The sequence below is a fragment of the Clarias gariepinus genome, chromosome 21 (genome assembly GCF_024256425.1).
Source record: "Clarias gariepinus isolate MV-2021 ecotype Netherlands chromosome 21, CGAR_prim_01v2, whole genome shotgun sequence".
Lineage (NCBI taxonomy): Eukaryota > Metazoa > Chordata > Actinopteri > Siluriformes > Clariidae > Clarias > Clarias gariepinus.
In genome coordinates, this window is record NC_071120.1 from 22,257,633 (window position 1) to 22,275,786 (window position 18,154).

The 18,154-nt window shown below is 39.5% G+C and overlaps 1 protein-coding gene and 2 pseudogenes across 1 annotated transcript; all 3 read left to right on the forward strand.

Annotated features, from left to right (window-relative positions):
• The first annotated feature begins 270 nt into the window (after positions 1-270).
• LOC128508953 (atypical chemokine receptor 2-like) lies at positions 271-2,323 on the forward strand (annotated as a pseudogene).
• A 3,652-nt stretch (positions 2,324-5,975) lies between these two features.
• On the forward strand, positions 5,976-7,281 carry LOC128509525 (leukotriene B4 receptor 1-like). The gene has a single exon (XM_053481295.1). It carries the CDS (start codon positions 5,991-5,993, stop codon positions 6,879-6,881), a length of 891 nt encoding a protein of 296 aa, XP_053337270.1. The 5' UTR covers positions 5,976-5,990; the 3' UTR covers positions 6,882-7,281.
• On the forward strand, positions 6,945-7,738 carry LOC128509083 (leukotriene B4 receptor 1-like; annotated as a pseudogene).
• The last annotated feature ends 10,416 nt before the right edge of the window (positions 7,739-18,154 follow it).

Here is an 18,154-nt window from a genome sequence, read left to right on the forward strand (position 1 = left end):
CAATATCACCTCTAATATTGCATACAGTATCTAAATTAAGTTTTGTGATGGAACTGTAACTCACTGGCATTTGAACTTTCATTATGTAAATTATTGTGTAGTCTCTGCTAAAACAGCACCAATAGTATGTCTTACTGAATGGCTGAATAGAGACATTTTTTATCCCAAGACTAATGCTAAGTCTGGCCATATCGGATCTGCTTACTCTTCTTGTTTAAATGTAGGCCCTTCTACATGGTTAGGTTTTGGATTGGTGCTGTGTAAGTTCCCCCCCTATTTATCTCCTATTTTTTGCTATAAGTAAAGAGAACACTTAGTGTAGCTATAACAGTAAAAGAGAACTCATTATGGGAGCAAAAAGTGAAGCAACTCCATCCAAGTGCCCATCATATGTTTGGCCATGTAGTGTTGTATCAACTAATTAATGAACACATGGGTAAATTACATTTGTGTATGGTACAATTGGTATACATTAGTGTGGATGTGGACTGTATAATAATCCTTTTTTTTCTTTAATTTAAGATTGCTAAGTAAGTACAATTTGATTATGTGTATGGGGGATTTTTGTAATTTAGATGTGAAACATGCTGAGTTGTGTCTGCTTTTTGCACCAAACCATATCCTTTTTCCTCGCCTTTTGGTCATAAACCTTAACCCACGATTTTATTGTTTTTACATCATTTAACCTAGTTCCTACTTCTTAGTGCATTCACTGTATATTTGCAACATATATTTTAAATGTGCATTTATTTTTTGTACAAAAGTAATGTTAACTGTAATGCTAATATAAATATATTTTTTGTTTTGTTTTATTTGTTTGTTTCTAAAGCTACATGCTTGCAAGTTTTGTTAGAAAAAACTATCAGCAAAAGTCCAGTGACCTCAACACTGATGGAAGATGAGTTTAAATTCTTTAAATTCCACAGAGGTAACCACAGAAACAAACCACTTCTGGTTGCTTACTTATTTAAAACTTTCGCCCTTTGCACTGCAGATGTGTCTAATCATGCAGTAGCTCAACTCATCAAACAGTTCACACACTACTCCTGTCTCAGTTGAATACCTTATTAGGAGTGGTGTACTGGCAGTTTGCTTTATACTTGGAGTTCCAGGTAATATTGCTGTAGTCTAGTGTGTGGTCTACCTTCCTGGAGTCAGTTTCACCCAGAAACTAATGCTAAGCCTGGCCATATCAGATCTTCTCACTCTAATTTCTCTGCCAGGTTGGATTCGGGCTCTCCTGCATGATTAGCTCTTTGGCTTGGTCCTGTGCACATTTGTCTCCTATTTGATGTGCTTAGTTTTCTACTGCGGCACAATGTGTGTGATGTTGATGAATGTTCAACAATACATACAAAAACAAGTTGTGCATTCTCAGAAATGGAGCAAGCTTGGCAGAAAAGGAAAGAAGATCCTTTGGAGTGGTATTTATATCCTAAGTTGAGTATTGTTTTGCTATGTTCTTGTAAAGCGTTGGACAAGTAAGGACAGGAATGGATGGCTTCATTGCAGTCCACATTATCGTAATGATGTAAAAGAGTGGGTACTTTAATCTGAGAGCTTATTTTATTTGATTGTCACTACTGTGTTACTAAAGTATGACGGTCTTAGAAATTGCTGAATCAGAAGACAACATTACTGCAACTCTGCCGTACCTGTTACCGTTCCTGTATGTCCTTTCTGTTCGGGTTCTACAACAGGAAAAGAATGGAACAGAAAATACTTAGTTCCTTCATAATGTAGATGTTTGAGAGAGTTTATTGTTTCTTGCTGATGGCCAATGATTTGTTGCAGTTTATAAGAATAATTACTTGTTATTTTGCTTATTATTACTGCAAAAGATTGGTAAAACAATGTTTGTACATTTAAAAGAATATTTTAAGTGGTTCTACAGCCATCCTTTAATAGCTTATTTTGTCACAGTGACTTTTGGCATTGTAATACTTTAAGCAATGTATTTACCTGCACAACTAACCACAAGACACTGTTCATGTTTTCAGTTAGCTCTATAATGAACTTGGTCCTTGAAAATGAATACATACAGGCTGAGTGTCAGTTAAACACCTTTCCTTTTCCCTTGTAATAATAAACATAAACCTATTTCATGTAGGGTATTATGTAACTTTTTCCAATGTATATGTGTTTGTATAAATGTCTAAGCATTTCTTTATGAATGAAGGTAACGTCTCGGGTTACTTGCTGTAACCCTGTTCCCTAAAAAAGACGGGAACGAGATGCTGCGTGCAAACGCTATGGGAACATCTTTTCGTGTTGCCGGCTGTGAAGTAAGTAAGTGCTTATATAACCTCGGTCGGGTGACGTCATCTGATGAGACGAACCTGCAGGTTATAAATAGGAGTGAACCGGAAACATTCCTGAACCGGAAACATTCCTGAACCGGAAACATTCCTGAACCGGAAACATTCCTCAGATTGATTTCCACAGTCTCGGTGTTTAAGTCCAGGCTAAAAAAAAAATTTTTTAATCAAGCATTTTTATAAATAGAATAGGAGCAGATCTGGGGGACTCATGGACGTAGAGTATTATGGTGAACTGGTATGTTTAGATGCTGTCCTCCCGACTCTCATTGATCACTCAGGTTTGTTAACGGTGAGGTGATTGGTTGCTTTACATCTTAGGGAGCCCTCATGTCTGTGTTTCCTTCTGGCTCTCCCTTTTAGTTATGCTTACATAGTTAGCCCTTCCGGAGTCTCTGCTTGCACTTTATAGTAAATATACATTTACATTATACATTATATGACTGTGACCAGATCTTACTGTTATCTCTTCTCTTCTGCTCTCTCTCCTGCTCTTTTTCTTCCCCCTCTCCCCTTCTCTCTTCTTCCCTCTCTCTGTCGAGCTACACATGTTGTTTCTGAGCCGCCAGTTATCCAGACTCCCTCTGCCCTCCGAACCTGTCTGACCCATCCTGGTGCCCCGCTTCTGGTTGGAGATCTCGTCACGTGGATGCCACCTGTGTCTCTTTGGGATGCCTCTCGTGTCTGGGAATGGTTCTCTCTACTTAGAAGACGGTTCTAGCCTCAACTGGTGTTGGCAGCTGTTTCTCTGAGGAATTGACAGTTCAGTAGTTCAGGACTGGAACTTTATACAAGTCTACCTGAGTTTTCAATAACTAACTGGACTCCATATTAACATCAATTAACATCAATTGTTATGCTGAACTGCCTGCCAACTAACACACAGTATGAATGTAGATCAATTCCTGCTTTCTGTTTCACCCAAATGAGGATGGGTTCCCTGTTAAGTTTGGTTCCTCTCAAGGTTTCTTCCTACTACCATCTCAGGGAGTTTTTCCTTGCCAATGTCGCCCTCGGCTTGCTCACCAGGGACTATCTGACCATTTTGATTTATACACATTCAAATTCGATACAAACTTAAATAATTCTTTTGATTGTGCAAAGCTGCTTTGGGACAATGCCAATTGTTAAAAGTGCTATACAAATAAAATTGAATTGAATTGATTTGTCCGAATGGACGTCTGGTCACGTAGGCAGTTACTGCAAAGTAACCCGAGACGTTCCCTTTCAAAGGCTACACTCGATGCTGCGTGAAAACTCTATGGGAACGAGAGTACCAACGCCGCCACACTGCAAGTGTCTGGACCCCAAGGTTGTGTAGTATGTGCGCACAAGGCCGAGAAGGTCTCAGAACTATATCTGGGAAGCTCACTCGAGGACCCGTGAGCCCGGAGTGGCATGAACATCCAGACTATAAAATCTAGCAGGGGAATACCTCTTGATATTAGATGAGGGGATCCCCCCTGGTTGAATGAGCCCTGATTCCTAGAGGTGAAGTGAGCCCATGCACCTCATAGAAGAGAGCAATAGCATCTCTCACCCAGTGTGACTAGGTCTGTGTAGTGGTGGCCGCCCCCCTGTTGTGGCCTCCATAGCATATAAAAAGCTGTTCTGACTTACGCCACTGGCTAGTGCGGTGGAAGTAGATCTAAAGAGCGTGTACTGGACACAGTAGATAAAGTTTCTAGCTGTGTCTCCCCACGTTATCGATTTGTTAGAAATAAAATCCGACTACTAAAGACAGATTCACAAGTAATCTGCCGGATCTGTCCCAATTACTTACTGTATTAGACCCCTAAATGCAGACGATCTAGATGAAGTGACTAGTAGCATGGCTACTATTTTTACCAGTACATTAGGCACTGTTGCTCCCATCAGATTAAAAAAAGTTAGAGATAAAACACTAGTTATACTCGCACCCTAAAGAGAGCAACCCGTAACCTCGATCGAAAATAAGGGATAAACTAAATTAAAAGTTTTTCGAATTGCGTTTAAAGACAGTATGTGCAGCTATAGACAGGCTCTAAAAACTGCTAGGATCTTAGCCAACTGATAGCAAGAAACCAAAACAATCCCAGGTTCTTATTTAGTAAAGTGGCTCGCCTAACAAAACCTAAGATGCCTGCAGAGAGTACTCCACAACATTTTAGTAGTGAAGACTTTATGGATTTCTTTAATGAAAAAATCGATAGCATTAGGAAGTAAGTAAGGTTCAACCTCTTATAGCATCTAATGATCTAGTTCAGCCTAAAGTTTCACATTTAGTTTTTCAGTGCTTTACAGGTATAGGACAGAAAGAGCTTTATAAACTTAACACCTCAGCTAAATCAACAACGTGACTGTTAGACCCAATGCCAACCAGATTTTTAAAAGAAGTGATGCATACGGTTGGAGAGCCACTTTTAAACATTATTAATTCCTCATTATATCTAGGTCACGTCCCTAAACCTTTCAAGTTGGCAGTTATTAATCCGCTTCTTAAAAAATATCATTTATACGCGAATGAAATAACAAATTATAGACTGATTTCAAACCTCCCCTTTAAAATAAAAAATATTTGAAAAAGTAGTATCAGCTCAAATATGCACATTCTTGCAGGAAAACAACATCCTTGAAGAATTTTAGTCAGGTTTCAGGCCCCATCATAGTACAGAAACTGCACTACAGATGTGGCCATTAAGACTGCGCGTGTTTTCCCGCGAGATGCCGCAATTTAGCGCGCGGCGTACATTCGGGAATTTAAATAAATGTGTTGTGCTTCACTGAATATCCGCCAGATGGCGCATAAAAGGTGACTTATAATAATAATTTTTACCTTTCAAACTGTTTGTGTGTGCGTGTATATATATATATATATATATATATATATATATATATATATATATATATATATACATACACACATACATACATATACATATATGTATGTGTGTGTGTGTGTGTGTGTGTGCATTTAAGTAGCGTAGTTTCATGTGTTGTAGATTAGTCAAATAAATTCTCGTTTCTTTATAAAGAACTGTTTTCTTGGTCATGTATTTTAAAGTCTAAACATTTGCCCAGATCCTAAGTTACCTTGCGCATAATGCTAAATACTACATTTTGTGTTATCATTGTTGGCCACATGATAAGCAGAACTGGTATGAAGCAGAACTGGTAAATTGTGCTCAACGCTGGACAGGTACTCGATAAAGTGTACACTATAAATTTTGATTCAGTTAATCAATTTAACCCAAACCGTTAAAGACTCGATACACCTCTGACCCAGAACTAAACAGTAGATATTAATGGTGAAGAATGCGTTGGGCATTGTGTCCACATTAAAATGTCTACATACTGTATATTGGTGGAAAAAAGTGACAGTCATTCGTTGTATTTATTATGTATTATGTAATCTACTGCTATTTCATCTTTAATCAACCTGTAGATTTCAGATAGATTTTGCAGCTAATTCACCATAAAATAAACATTAAATAGTTTATAATGGCAAAACATATGCATTCAGAACTGCAAAAAACCTTTCCTGTATGACTTTACATGTCATGTCCTCAGGAAGTGTAACTTTTTCATCATGAATGCTATTTCATCAACATTTGAAACCACAAACAGCTAGACTTCTGCTTATTCTTTTTGGTCAAGTTTACTCCCAGCCATAATACAACATCTACTGTAACAATGCTGCAACTCAACTCCTCTAACAGCTCACTCAATGGTCCTGTCTCAACTGGAAACCTGATTGCCAGTAGTGTGCTGACAGTTTGCTTCATACTTGGAGTACCTGGTAATATTGCTGTAGTGGTGCGTCTTGGTGGATGGCTAAAGGGAGGCAGTTTCACCCCGAGACTGATGCTAAGTCTGGCCATATCAGATCTCCTCACTCTGCTTACTTTGCCGGTTTGGATATGGGCTCTTCTGCATGGCTGGGCCTTTGACTTGGTTCTTTGTAAGTTTCTCTCCTATTTGGTGTACTTAAGTATCTACTGCAGCATACTGTGTGTGATGTTGATGAGTGTGCAGCGATACTTGCAAGTGCTGTATCCTGAAAAATGGAAGAAGCTTGGCAGGAAAGGAAAGAAAATCCTTCTGAGTGGAATGTGGATCCTAAGTGGAATATTATCATCCCATGCTCTTGTACAGCGTACTTTAAACTTGGACAGGGAAGGATGGCTTCAGTGCAAGCGATGCTATCAGAATGATGTTGAAAAAGTAGCCACTTTAATTTGGGATATTATAATTTTTGTGGTTTCATTCCCCATAATAGTTTATTTCTATTTTCACCTATATCGGAGAGTTCATAACTCAGCTTTGTTTAGAAGTAACCTAATGACCAAACTGGTGATCAGAATTGTGGCTTGTTTCTTTATTTTTTGGATTCCATTTCACATCAACAACTTTCTACTCATCATTGCTGTGTTACTTGGAAATGACAATCTGTCAAGATCAGCAGAAGCAGGAGATAATATCACTGGTGCTCTGACTTTTATTAATAGTTGTGTAAATCCCTTTCTGTATGCTTTTTCTGCACGGGCTCTACGACAGCAAACAGCTGGAACAGAAAATACTTGATGTCATGGTTTTAGAGAGTTTTTAAACAAACTTTTCAGTAAAGATTTGTTAAACCTTATTAATATGGACCTAAACCTACTACTTTCTGCAGCCTTATTTAATCTTTTTTGTTTGTAACAACACAAAAATAACCATACTTAAAAAAAAAAATAATTCTTAAAAAGGATCTTGAACTATCAAATAAAAAAAGACTTATTTTCTCCTTTTTCAACAGTTTGTTTTGTGACTGTGCCTTTTATAAATGTATTTCTCATACCCTAGACATGCCTATTTTGGCAATAATACTGTAAAACAGAACATCAAGCTTCGCTTTTCTGTTCTACTGCAGCATACTGTGTGTGATGTTGATAAGTGTCCAGAGATACCTGCAAGTTCTGCATCCTGAGAAATGGAACATCTTTGTGAGGAAGGGAAAGAAGATTCTTCTGAGTGGGATGTGGATATTAAGTGCAGTATTATCTTGCTATGCTCCTGTACAGCGCACTGAAAGCCAAGACAGAGAAGGACTGCTTCAGTGCAAGCTACACTACAGAAACGATGTTGAAAGAGTGGCTACTTTAATCTTGGAGATTACAGTTTTTGCCATTTCGGTCATGCACAGTGACTAATGCTTTCGTCTTTACTGACTCAGCTTTCTTTAGAAGTAACTTTTTGACAAAACTGGTGACCAGTATTGTTGCATATTTCTTTATTTTTTGGATCCCGTTCCACATCTCCAATATTGTGATCATCACTATGCTGAAGAATGACATTCTGTTGAAATCACCTGAATCTGGTGACAATATTACTCCAGCTTCCTGTACCCTTTCTCTGCTCGGGCTTTAACACAGGAAATACCTGGAACAGAAAATGCTTAGTTCCTTCTTCATGTAGAGGTTTTTAATATTAACGCAAAAGGGATCTTTGCTATTTTCTCTGAAAGCCAAACACCAATGCTGTTGCATTCATAAAAATATATTTATGTGTTTGCTTTTCCCTGCTTCTCTATACCATAGTTTTTGGTGCCATCCAGCTTTGCATATTTTTGCTGATTCATCTAATTAATTTAAAATGACGTTTAATGTTTAATGTTTTTTAAATGTAAAAAAAAATGCAATACGATATGGGCAATGATAAAGCATAATGGTCTGAATCAAAGAACAATGTCTAACATGTCTAACATGCAAAGCTAAAAAATGTTAACATTCGTTTCCTGTATTAAAGATTAATATATTTTTCACCCTGCCTAGTAGAAGTTAATTACATTTAATTTAATAGCCCCATTCCATTGAACCGAATTTGCTTCCAAATCTAGACCAATGCAATGATCACTTGGTAGAGCATTGTAACCGCTGCTTACAGACTCTGGGTTTGGTAAGGAATTCTGACATGTTCGTCAGCGTCGTTAATGTCTGGAGGAAAATTGGAGAGTACCACAGAACATCACGAAAGAAGGAAAATCCACTTTGAAGCTAACAGGTTCAAGGCAGTGACCATAAATAAAACTAAAAAACAGATAGAATGTTTTAAAATGTATTTTATTTTAAATTTTAATTATTGGAGAATACCATTAACCAAAAGGGGCCACCATGCATTCACAGATTAATCTACTGTTGCATAGATTTTGCGATTTAAACTGATTCATTCTTAAAGCTTAAATTGTTACAATATCAAAATAGATGCATGTTTTGAACTTCAATAGACTAATTTTAAACCAGCACTAGAACTTCCTGAAGCGTAGCTGACATCACAAATGCTATTTTAAAATTTCTATTCTAAAACCACAAACACCAAAACTTCTGCTTACATTATAAGCTAGAGCATAGATCCAGCTACATCACAGCATTTAACCATGCAGCAACTCAAATCATCAAACAGCTCGCTCAGTGCTCCAGTCTCACCCGAAAATCTGATTACAAGTAGTGTACTGTCAGTTTGCTATATACTTGAAGTCCCTGCTAACATACTGTAGTGGTAACAGTACACCTTGCTGGATGGTTAAAGTGAGGGAGTTTCAACCAGAGACTGATGCCAAGCCTGGCCATATATGCCCACTCTGCTTTTTCTGCCAGCTTGGTCCTGTGTAAGTTTTTCTCCTATTTGGTGATGTTGATGAGTGTCCAGCGATACTTGCAAGTCCTGTATCCTAAGAAATGGAACATATTTGGCAGCAAGGAAAAGAAGATCCTACTGAGTGGGATGTGGATACTCTGAGGTCCGCGCACGCATATATGCGTTTTAAGGCGTCTTCCCCTGATGACACCAATAAGAACTTAAATTACACTTTCAGTTTTGATCGTACAGACAAGATCTATATATTAATCAAATCTGTAAAGTGTCAACTTTTTTTGTATGCACACATGTTAAAAATAAAACTTTGTGCAAAAGTCTTAACATGCGAAGCTAAAAAATTTTAACATTTGCCTGTATTTAAGACTTATATATTTTTCACACTGCACTGTGCCAGTTACTCACTCATTGTCTATACTGCTTAATCCTGTATACGGGGTTGCAGGGGGACTGGAGTCTATCACAGGAAACTTAGGGCATGAGTCGGGGTACACTAAATGGTGCATATGCTTGCACATGTGTAAAAGGCATGGGTGCAACTTGCAGCACAGTTGTACATTTAACTTATGTTTTTCGTTTGGCACGATGAAAAGAATATAAATAAAGTCCATGCTGGTAATGGCTTTTTAAAATTATTATTATTTGGGCCAGGGGTAGCTTAGTGGTTAAGGCACTGGACTACGGTTCGGAAGATCCCCCGTTCAAACCCCACTGTTGGGCCCTTGAGCAAGGCCCTTAACCATCAGATGTATAATGAGATTTTAAAAAATGTAAGTCGCTCTGGATAAGAGCGTGTGACTAAATGTAAATTATTTTATTAATGAATTTATCCACTTGGAGGGATACTGTAGTTCCTATGAGTCACAATCATTTGCTATTAGGATTAATGTGTTTTGGCAACAGTTTAACTATAAAATAAAATACATCACAACATAATTATATAAACAATTGATACAGAAATACAGAACCAGAAACTCTGTCTCCCCTTCGTCTGTGTCTTCATGCTGCTCCCTATATAAAGAGACATGTGCCTGCTCTGTCAGGGTGCCCCAGTGGAAATAACAGTAAATTGTATAGGACTGCTTAAGTTTGGTTTTCCCATGGTATTTTTGTCTGTATTTGGCACCATCACATTCAACATAGAGTATATATTGTAGCGTTTTTACGCCGGGAAGAATGCTGGAGAGACGAGTGAGCTTATTTGCTACCCAATGCAATGGCTGGGAGTACTTTATTAAGCACACAGCATGTAAGGCATGAGCAGCACCTTCACTCAGGAGCCTACATCCAATTCAGCACTAGCTTGAACTGGAGCACATTTCACACGTCACACACCCCCTCAAACACAACAGGGCCTAAGCCACTAACCAGAACACCTTTCACCAACATGGTGAACACACACCGACATCCCCGCAAGGCATGCTGGTCGTCAGCCGCCGCCCCGCCCACGCCACACTGCCCCCACCCGAGCTGTGACCGTCCCTGGTCACCATGACGGACTTTGTATTGGAGGTGTGGAGGCGGTCGGCGCTGGCGGTGGGAACGCCGGCGTCCTCTGGCAGGTGAGGGGTGAACGCGAATGTAGTCCTGAGGCGGTCCGGCCTCCAGAGTTCGATGGTTCCACGGCGTGCGGCTGGTGAGGCGCAAGACGGTCCCGGTCGGGCAAAACTCGTGCCCGCCCTGCCAACCGCACCCGGTAGATGACATCAAAGAGCCGAGCTGGCTGTGAGTGTCCACGCCCATTCGCCCCATAGGTGCCCCCACCCAAAAGTCTTGCAGCGGTGCCCGCGAGCGCTGGGTGGGGCCCTTCTGCCTGGCGATGAGCGGTTCACAGTTCCACAACCCGTGGGAAACAGTGGAGCCGGTGTCCACGAGCGCCCGCAGTAAGACGCCGTCCGGCACACAGTCGATGTAAAGCCCCGCGGAGCTCCCCAACCGTCCACCCGGCGCTAGGTTAGCGGCTGCTGGTGTACGCTGTCCCTCAGGCCTGAGAACGTTGAAGCCGTAGTCCGGCTGTCCCTCAGGCCTGAGAACGTTGGAGTGGTAGTCCGGCGGTCCCTGGCCTCGGCGTCGTCGCGGAATCTCGGAAGCGGTGTCGAGGCCTAGCCGCGACGGGTAGCCCTGTCCCCGGCTAGATTCACGAACCGAGCGCCACTGAGCTGCGGGCGGTCACTCGGCTCTTCCGCCGCGATGTGCCGCCGATATGGGCGCAGCGCGCTCAGCCTCGCGCAGCGGCAGGTCGCTTTGCCGGCTAACGGCGCACGGAGCTGTATCTTGCGGGATTTTCTGCTTCCCGCTCCGCGTTGGTTGACGTGGTGTGCTCGCGCTAGCTCCGCCAGGAAAGCGCTTCTTCTGCGCGAGTAGTCGCTCCGCTACTCGGCGGCCCGCTTGGATTTTTAGAAGGTCCTCCTTTGTGCGCTCGAACCCGTTATTCTCCATCCCACTTCTGACACCAATGTAGCGTTTTTACGCCGGGAAGAATGCTGGAGAGACGAGTGAGCTTATTTGCTACCCAATGCAATGGCTGGGAGTACTTTATTAAGCACACAGCATGTAAGGCATGAGCAGCACCTTCACTCAGGAGCCTACATCCAATTCAGCACTAGCTTGAACTGGAGCACATTTCACACGTCACACACCCCCTCAAACACAACAGGGCCTAAGCCACTAACCAGAACACCTTTCCCCAACATGGTGAACACACACCGACATCCCCGCAAGGCATGCTGGTCGTCAGCCGCCGCCCCGCCCACGCCACAATATTTTTTTATCTTTATTATCAAATGAACAGGTAGCTCACCCCAGATTCACATTTGATCATATGAACAGTGATTAAAAATAAACATTTATGTGCAATAGCTAATTCAGTGGTACTTACTGCTGTTGCAATCCTGTAGATAATCATTTAGATTTTGAAGTTCACTTAGTCAGAACTGATGCATTCATAACTGCAAAATGCCTGGCTGGACATTTTTCAGCATAACTTCCTGAAGTGTTCAGTTTCTCTTAGACACAATAAATGCTATTTTTAACAATATTGCAAACCACCGACACTTCTGCTTACTTAATTAACTAGAACATACCCCCAGCTACTCAACTCATCAAAAAGCTCAGTCACCACTCCTGTCTCTACTGAAAAACTGATTGCTAGTACTTTACCGTCAGTTTGCTTCATACTGGGAGTTCCTGCTAACACAGCAGTAATAATATGTCCTACTGGATGGATCAAGGAAGGCAGTTTTACCCCAAGACTGATCCTAAGCATGGCCTTATCAGATCTACACACTCTGCTTACTTTGCCGGTTTGGATTTGGGCTCTTCTGCATGGCTGGGCCTTTGACTTGATCCGTTGTAAGTTTTTCTTCTATTTGGTGTACTTAATTATCTACTGCAGCATACTGTGTGTGATGATGATGAGTGTGTCCAGCGAGTTGTTTATGCGAGAAGGCATGCGTGTACAGCTCAAAACCTCCATTGGTTATTAAAGATAGCATCTATTTAAAAAGATTTGAGCTCCAGGCAACATGCCTCATGTACCCGGTACAACATAGCCTCGCCTCGGAAAGAACCTCTGAAAACTATAGCTGGCTTTGATGTTTCTGTAATGGTTAAAACAGTATTTTTAACTGGTAATCTTTGGTATAATATGATTATAGTATAATATATCGCAGCTGTGTGACCCATCTTGTGCGGTCCAGACTCTTTGGTGGAGACTAAGCAGTGTCTTCCCACCTGGAAGTTTCTCCAGCATACTGTATATCAGATTGATGGACATGAGTCCTCATCTGTTCCATTTTTTTCAGCCCACATTTAATCAATAATATTTTTAAAAGTATTATTGTTTTTGTTCTTAATATTATTTTCATGCAAATAGATAAATAATAGTTAAATTAGTAAAAGAAACAGTTTAATGGTTTAAATAGTTAAAATGAAAAGTTAAAATATTCAGATGGGAAATGTTTAATGTCATGTGGGCATTATAAGATTTATGTGTATATTGAACACTTCTAAATAAAAAGTGTCACTTGACACACCTAAAATATATGCAGGCGTTTTTTTTTTATAAATATTATAAAAAAATATATTATTTTTTATAATCTAAATAAAAATGCGTAATTAAATGTGGGATATTGTTGTTTACTTACAATATTTGTTAATTTTATTTAAATGAGGTTTAGGGTTAGGATGTTGATCCTCCTCTTTAATTTCCTTTGTAGTCTAAACAGCGCTCAACCGCATGCATAAAGTTTTCCAGAGCGCAGGAATTTTGTTGTAATAAATAATATTTATGCAGTATAATCAGGGCCTCTTGTTCCTATTTATTCTAGGTTTTTGTTCTTTTAGTGTTACTGCGTGTGCTTTACAATGTCAGACAACATTCAAATGCAATGAATGTAATAATTATATAATTCAACCCTTTCTCAATCACTGGAATGGAAGAGATTCCTTAAAGAGTTTCCTTATCATAAAACGTGTTGTATTGTTTTTTTATCACTCTACACACAATAATTTTCTTAGATATTTTTATAAAATGTTTTAATTTTGGATTTTATAAAAAAACAATAAACCAAAAAAAAATATTCCATTTGTAAAAAATCATGGATTGTGTATAGAGTGATTAAAAACAATACAAGGCATGGTATGATGAGGAAAGTTTCCATTTCTTCCATTCCAGTGATTAAAAAATGGTAACAATGTCAATTTTGGAATCTGCAGAAGCTCAGTGGTCCGAGCACAACCTCTTGTGGGCTTAGACCACTGAGCTCGCAAGATCAGTGGCTAAGATGCACGCATCTCAGTTTATTAATCCACACGTTCGCTTTAGCTTTAGTATTCAATGTGCACTGTTTGTATATCTGTAATATTACAACTATATTATAAAACTCAGAAGGAACTTTTGTTTTGGGTAAGCAACCTAACTTTTTTTCAGCAGAGCCTATGATTCACTGAATAATCCACGACTTTTCATGACTTATTGACACCTCTTAGGTGACACACACACACACACACACACACACACAAACACACACAGGCACACACACACACAGGCACACACTGTTTTACATCACAGCATGCAGACCAAATGCATGCAACATACAGACCAACAGCATGTTCGACTCTCAAACAGCGCAGAAATTAGCATTTACTTACATCTAACCAGAGTCATTTACATAAATCAATGATCAATAGCTCATGATACATACATTTAAACAATTTCTTCATACATTTACATGGAAATTTACAGGCTTGTCACTAAATGATTTACTTTAGGTCTAAATAAAAAGGCTTTTCTGAATGTAGGCTATTGTTGTTGGCTATTATTTGTTAAATTAATTTAAATGGGGTACTAGGATGTTGAGCCGGCATCATGATGCTCCTCTTTAATTCCCTATGTATCCTAATCAGTGCTCAACCGTGCACACAACTTTTTCCAGAGCGCACCGCCAGAAGTAAACTAATCATTATAAATTTGTTGGAAAAAAAGAGCAAGGAGACTGACCAATTCATTAACAAATTAGTGATTTCTTTGGTTTCGGCTGTAATAAAGGTAATCATGTCATTTCATCATCTCTGCAGCAGTAAATGTGTCTATAATTATTGCGTCTATTATATTAAATATGAATTACATAATCTGAAATATGTTTTCTATTATTTTATTTAAAAGCAGATATTTCGCTTTCCATATATATATATACTGTATATATTTCACGTCTGTGAGGCAAGTTTACACAGACCTTCGGTTCATTTTCTGACGTGTTCAAGTTCACCGAAACCCATAAAGAAAAGCGCATCCTGTAATTATTTTACAAAATCATAATGTTTTGTTGTCACTGTGAGTGCACTTAAAAGTGGAGTCTAATAAAGGCTAAGTAGCTTATATAGTTTAATTATATAGTTTTTGCACATTAATCTGACAATTACCGGGGCACACCCACTTTCTCTGGTGCACACCCTGTATTGATGCAGGTCTTGCAAGGGGCAGAACCGCGCATAAATGGTTCAGAAGAGGCAGATCCGCAGACTTCTACCCTGCAGAGTTCTGAACTGGCAAACGCGCGGCCATTTATCACGCATTCGTGTAGTAAGCGCTCTCAGGTTAAGTATAAAGTCTACACAAAAAACACAAACTTTCATGAATCCTCTGTAAGGGCATTGGCACCGAGTGGATCTTCTAAGTTTTTTTTTTCAGTTTCCAGTGGCCGGTCTGTTCTCGCATGGACGGTGGAGCTCTGTTTATTTTTGTGTTTTTAGCTTTCTTTGATTTCGTTTTAAGTTCTTAATTAATAATCCCATGCCATCTACAAATAGAAAGGTCTTCCCGTGCATATCATAAGCACTCTTACATACTCCTATTTTCATTGATCTGCTCTAAAGCCCTGCGTTAGGACTCTTACACAGTGAACACAGTACACAGTATCTCGTGGTGCAGCTCTCCATACCGCACCACATAACACACCCAGAGTCTGTTTTCTGGCTACGCGAGTGTTACACATAATAAAATATAAAGACTCACTGTGTTAACATTTATTTTGCTTAAATCCGATGCAAATCCGAAACACCTACAAATGTGGCTATTGAGACTGCTTGTGTTTTCACGCGAGATGCCGCAATTTGGCGCGCGGCGTGCCGCAACTTGCCGTAAGCAACATTTGGGAATTTAAATAAATATGTTGTGCTTCACTGAATATCCGCCAGGTGGCGCATGGAAGGACTTTATCTCAAAGCCAGACCAAGTACGACGGAGAATTGTGCATGATTAGTTAGCCTAAAACAATATTGTTTCCATTGCTGAAGCAAACATGAATTTTCTTTTGTTTTACAATAGATCTTTCATAATGAATGTGTGCTTAATATTATTTTTACAATGATGAAATAAGATGCCCAAATTCGTGTTTTAAAAGTTTCTTATATAGGTTTTGTAATGTCTTAACAGGGTCAAAACAATAAAAGACATGGCAATTTTGAGCAATTTCCCTCTGGGATCAATAAAGTTCTTTGAATCTTGAATCTCGGTTTAAATGGTCTTGAAATTAATTTAATTTCCTGATAGTATAGTAGGCTATCTGATAGTGTTAACTATGCGAATGTCCTGATTTGTGAATATGCCAGCATATCTTATTTAAAACATAAAAATGGCTTTTTAGAATAATAATAAGCATGTTTTTAGCTGTTTGTGTTCAGCATTGAATAATTATTTCATCCATTATTTGACCAGGGCTGGAAATTATAGCTGGAATGTGATTATGGATTTATGACTGAAATTATTCAGTCATAGGTGACTGATGTTGCCGTGCGGAAACCCGCGGCTCGTACTTCCACTTTACAAAAGGCAGCGTTTTTATCAAAAGGCTGATAACGCGTGTTGTACAGTATATACAACGTGACAGCGCGCTCAGTTACTGTAATCCTTCTTCTCACCTTTGATGTAGGTGTGAAGTTATCAAACCGGTTTTTGTGCACGCGTCTTATATGTGACATTCATATAAAATGCAATTCGTGATAAGTGTATGTTGTTAAAGTATTCGTGGATATGTATGTCGCGCGAGGGGCAGAGTCGCACATAAACTGTCCGGAATGGGCCGGGTCGTGATACCGCGACACTCCGTGTGATCATTCGGTCGCACCAGTAAAAGGTGTCAGGGCCAATGACAAAGCGCGCTGAAGAAGACACAAGCAAAGGCCAAGCCTCTGTCTGTCTAAGACACAGAAAGTGAGGGAGAGCGACACGCATCAGTTTAGCACGCGCTTTTGGGTTAAAGTGCACAAAGCACAAACTCTACTCTCTCTTCCTATAAATCCTTAGTGAGGGCATAGGCCCCGAGAGCATCTTTACTTTTTTATTTTTTTGTTTTAGTTTCCAGAATCCCGTCCGTTCTCGCGTAGACGGCGGAGCTCTGTTTATTTTGTGTTTTCAGTTTTCTTTTGGTTTCCTTTTAAGTTTATTAATTAATATTTCCACGCTATCTCCAAACGGATATGTCTTCCTGTGTCTGTCATAATCTCTCACAACAACTCCTATTTCACTGACCCCCTCTAAAGCCCTGCGTCAGGGCTATTATAATCCGTAAAACATCTCTTGGTTCGGATCTCCACACCGCACCCCCTAACAATATAATTAGTAAAAAAAAAAAAATTTAAATATTTTAAAAAATTTTAAATATGTAAATTAAGGATGTCTTGAAACATAATGCAGTAACTCTGTATTTATTTAAACACGGTAAAGGTGTTAATGTTTCGTACATTCCTTTATTCGTCCTTTCTGTTTGTGCTTAGGTTTCACCAGTGGCGGACTGGCCATCTGGAGCACCGGGAGTTTTACCGGTGGGCCGCTGGTCAATGTGGGCCGGCCCAGTCAGTACGCAAATATATAAAAAATGACAGAAACCATATAATGTATGTCTTTTCTACGCATATGGATGAATGCGTCGACCACACAGGCGCCGCCGACAAAGAGCGCGTGCTTATGAGGCTGGATCCAGCAGCACACCACATCCCACATCATAATACACTGGCTCATTAAAGTGGAGATTCATTTTTAAAACTACTTATGTGTACTAGTATAAAAATATAACACAATACAAAAACTGGTAAAAAAAAAAAAAGCATATATTGGGTCATATTTGTAAAACAAAGAAATAAAGAACAATAAGACAAACAACATGTAAAACTACCTATAAAGAAAATCAATATTTTTAGTGACCAGTAGTACCAGTCTCACAAAGACCCAGGAAGCTTTTGAGACACTTTGGCAGTATTGTGATTTATTTATTTATTTTAAAAGATGCAAGACAATACTGCCAAAATGTATCATTTACAGGCTGTTAGAAAATATTTTGTGCATTGTCTCTTATTGAGTCACAAGAGCGTTAAAAAGCATTTATCATTCAAAGTTATTCAAATCAGTGCAAAGTTAGTATGATTTTGAAAAACTCCACCTGGCACAGTCTCATCCCAGTGGCACAATTTGATTACATGTGCAGTGCCAAGTATTTGCCTTTTTATTTGTGAGATATCATGAACATTTCGCAGGGGGTATCATCATGATGCAGTGTAAGATATACCACTCATCAGTGTAAGATATACCACTCATCAGTGTAAGATATACCACTCATCAGTGTAAGATATACCACTCATCAGTGTAAGCTGTAAGTGTAGCAGGTCAGTGATAATGAACCAGTGCCTGCTGATGATGACCAACACCTCTCCCCTGATCTACCAGAGCC

Excerpts from the sequence above, each read along its gene's own strand:
- LOC128509525 (XM_053481295.1), top strand. The coding sequence starts at position 5,991 with ATGCTGCAACTCAACTCCTCTAACAGCTCACTCAATGGTCCTGTCTCA.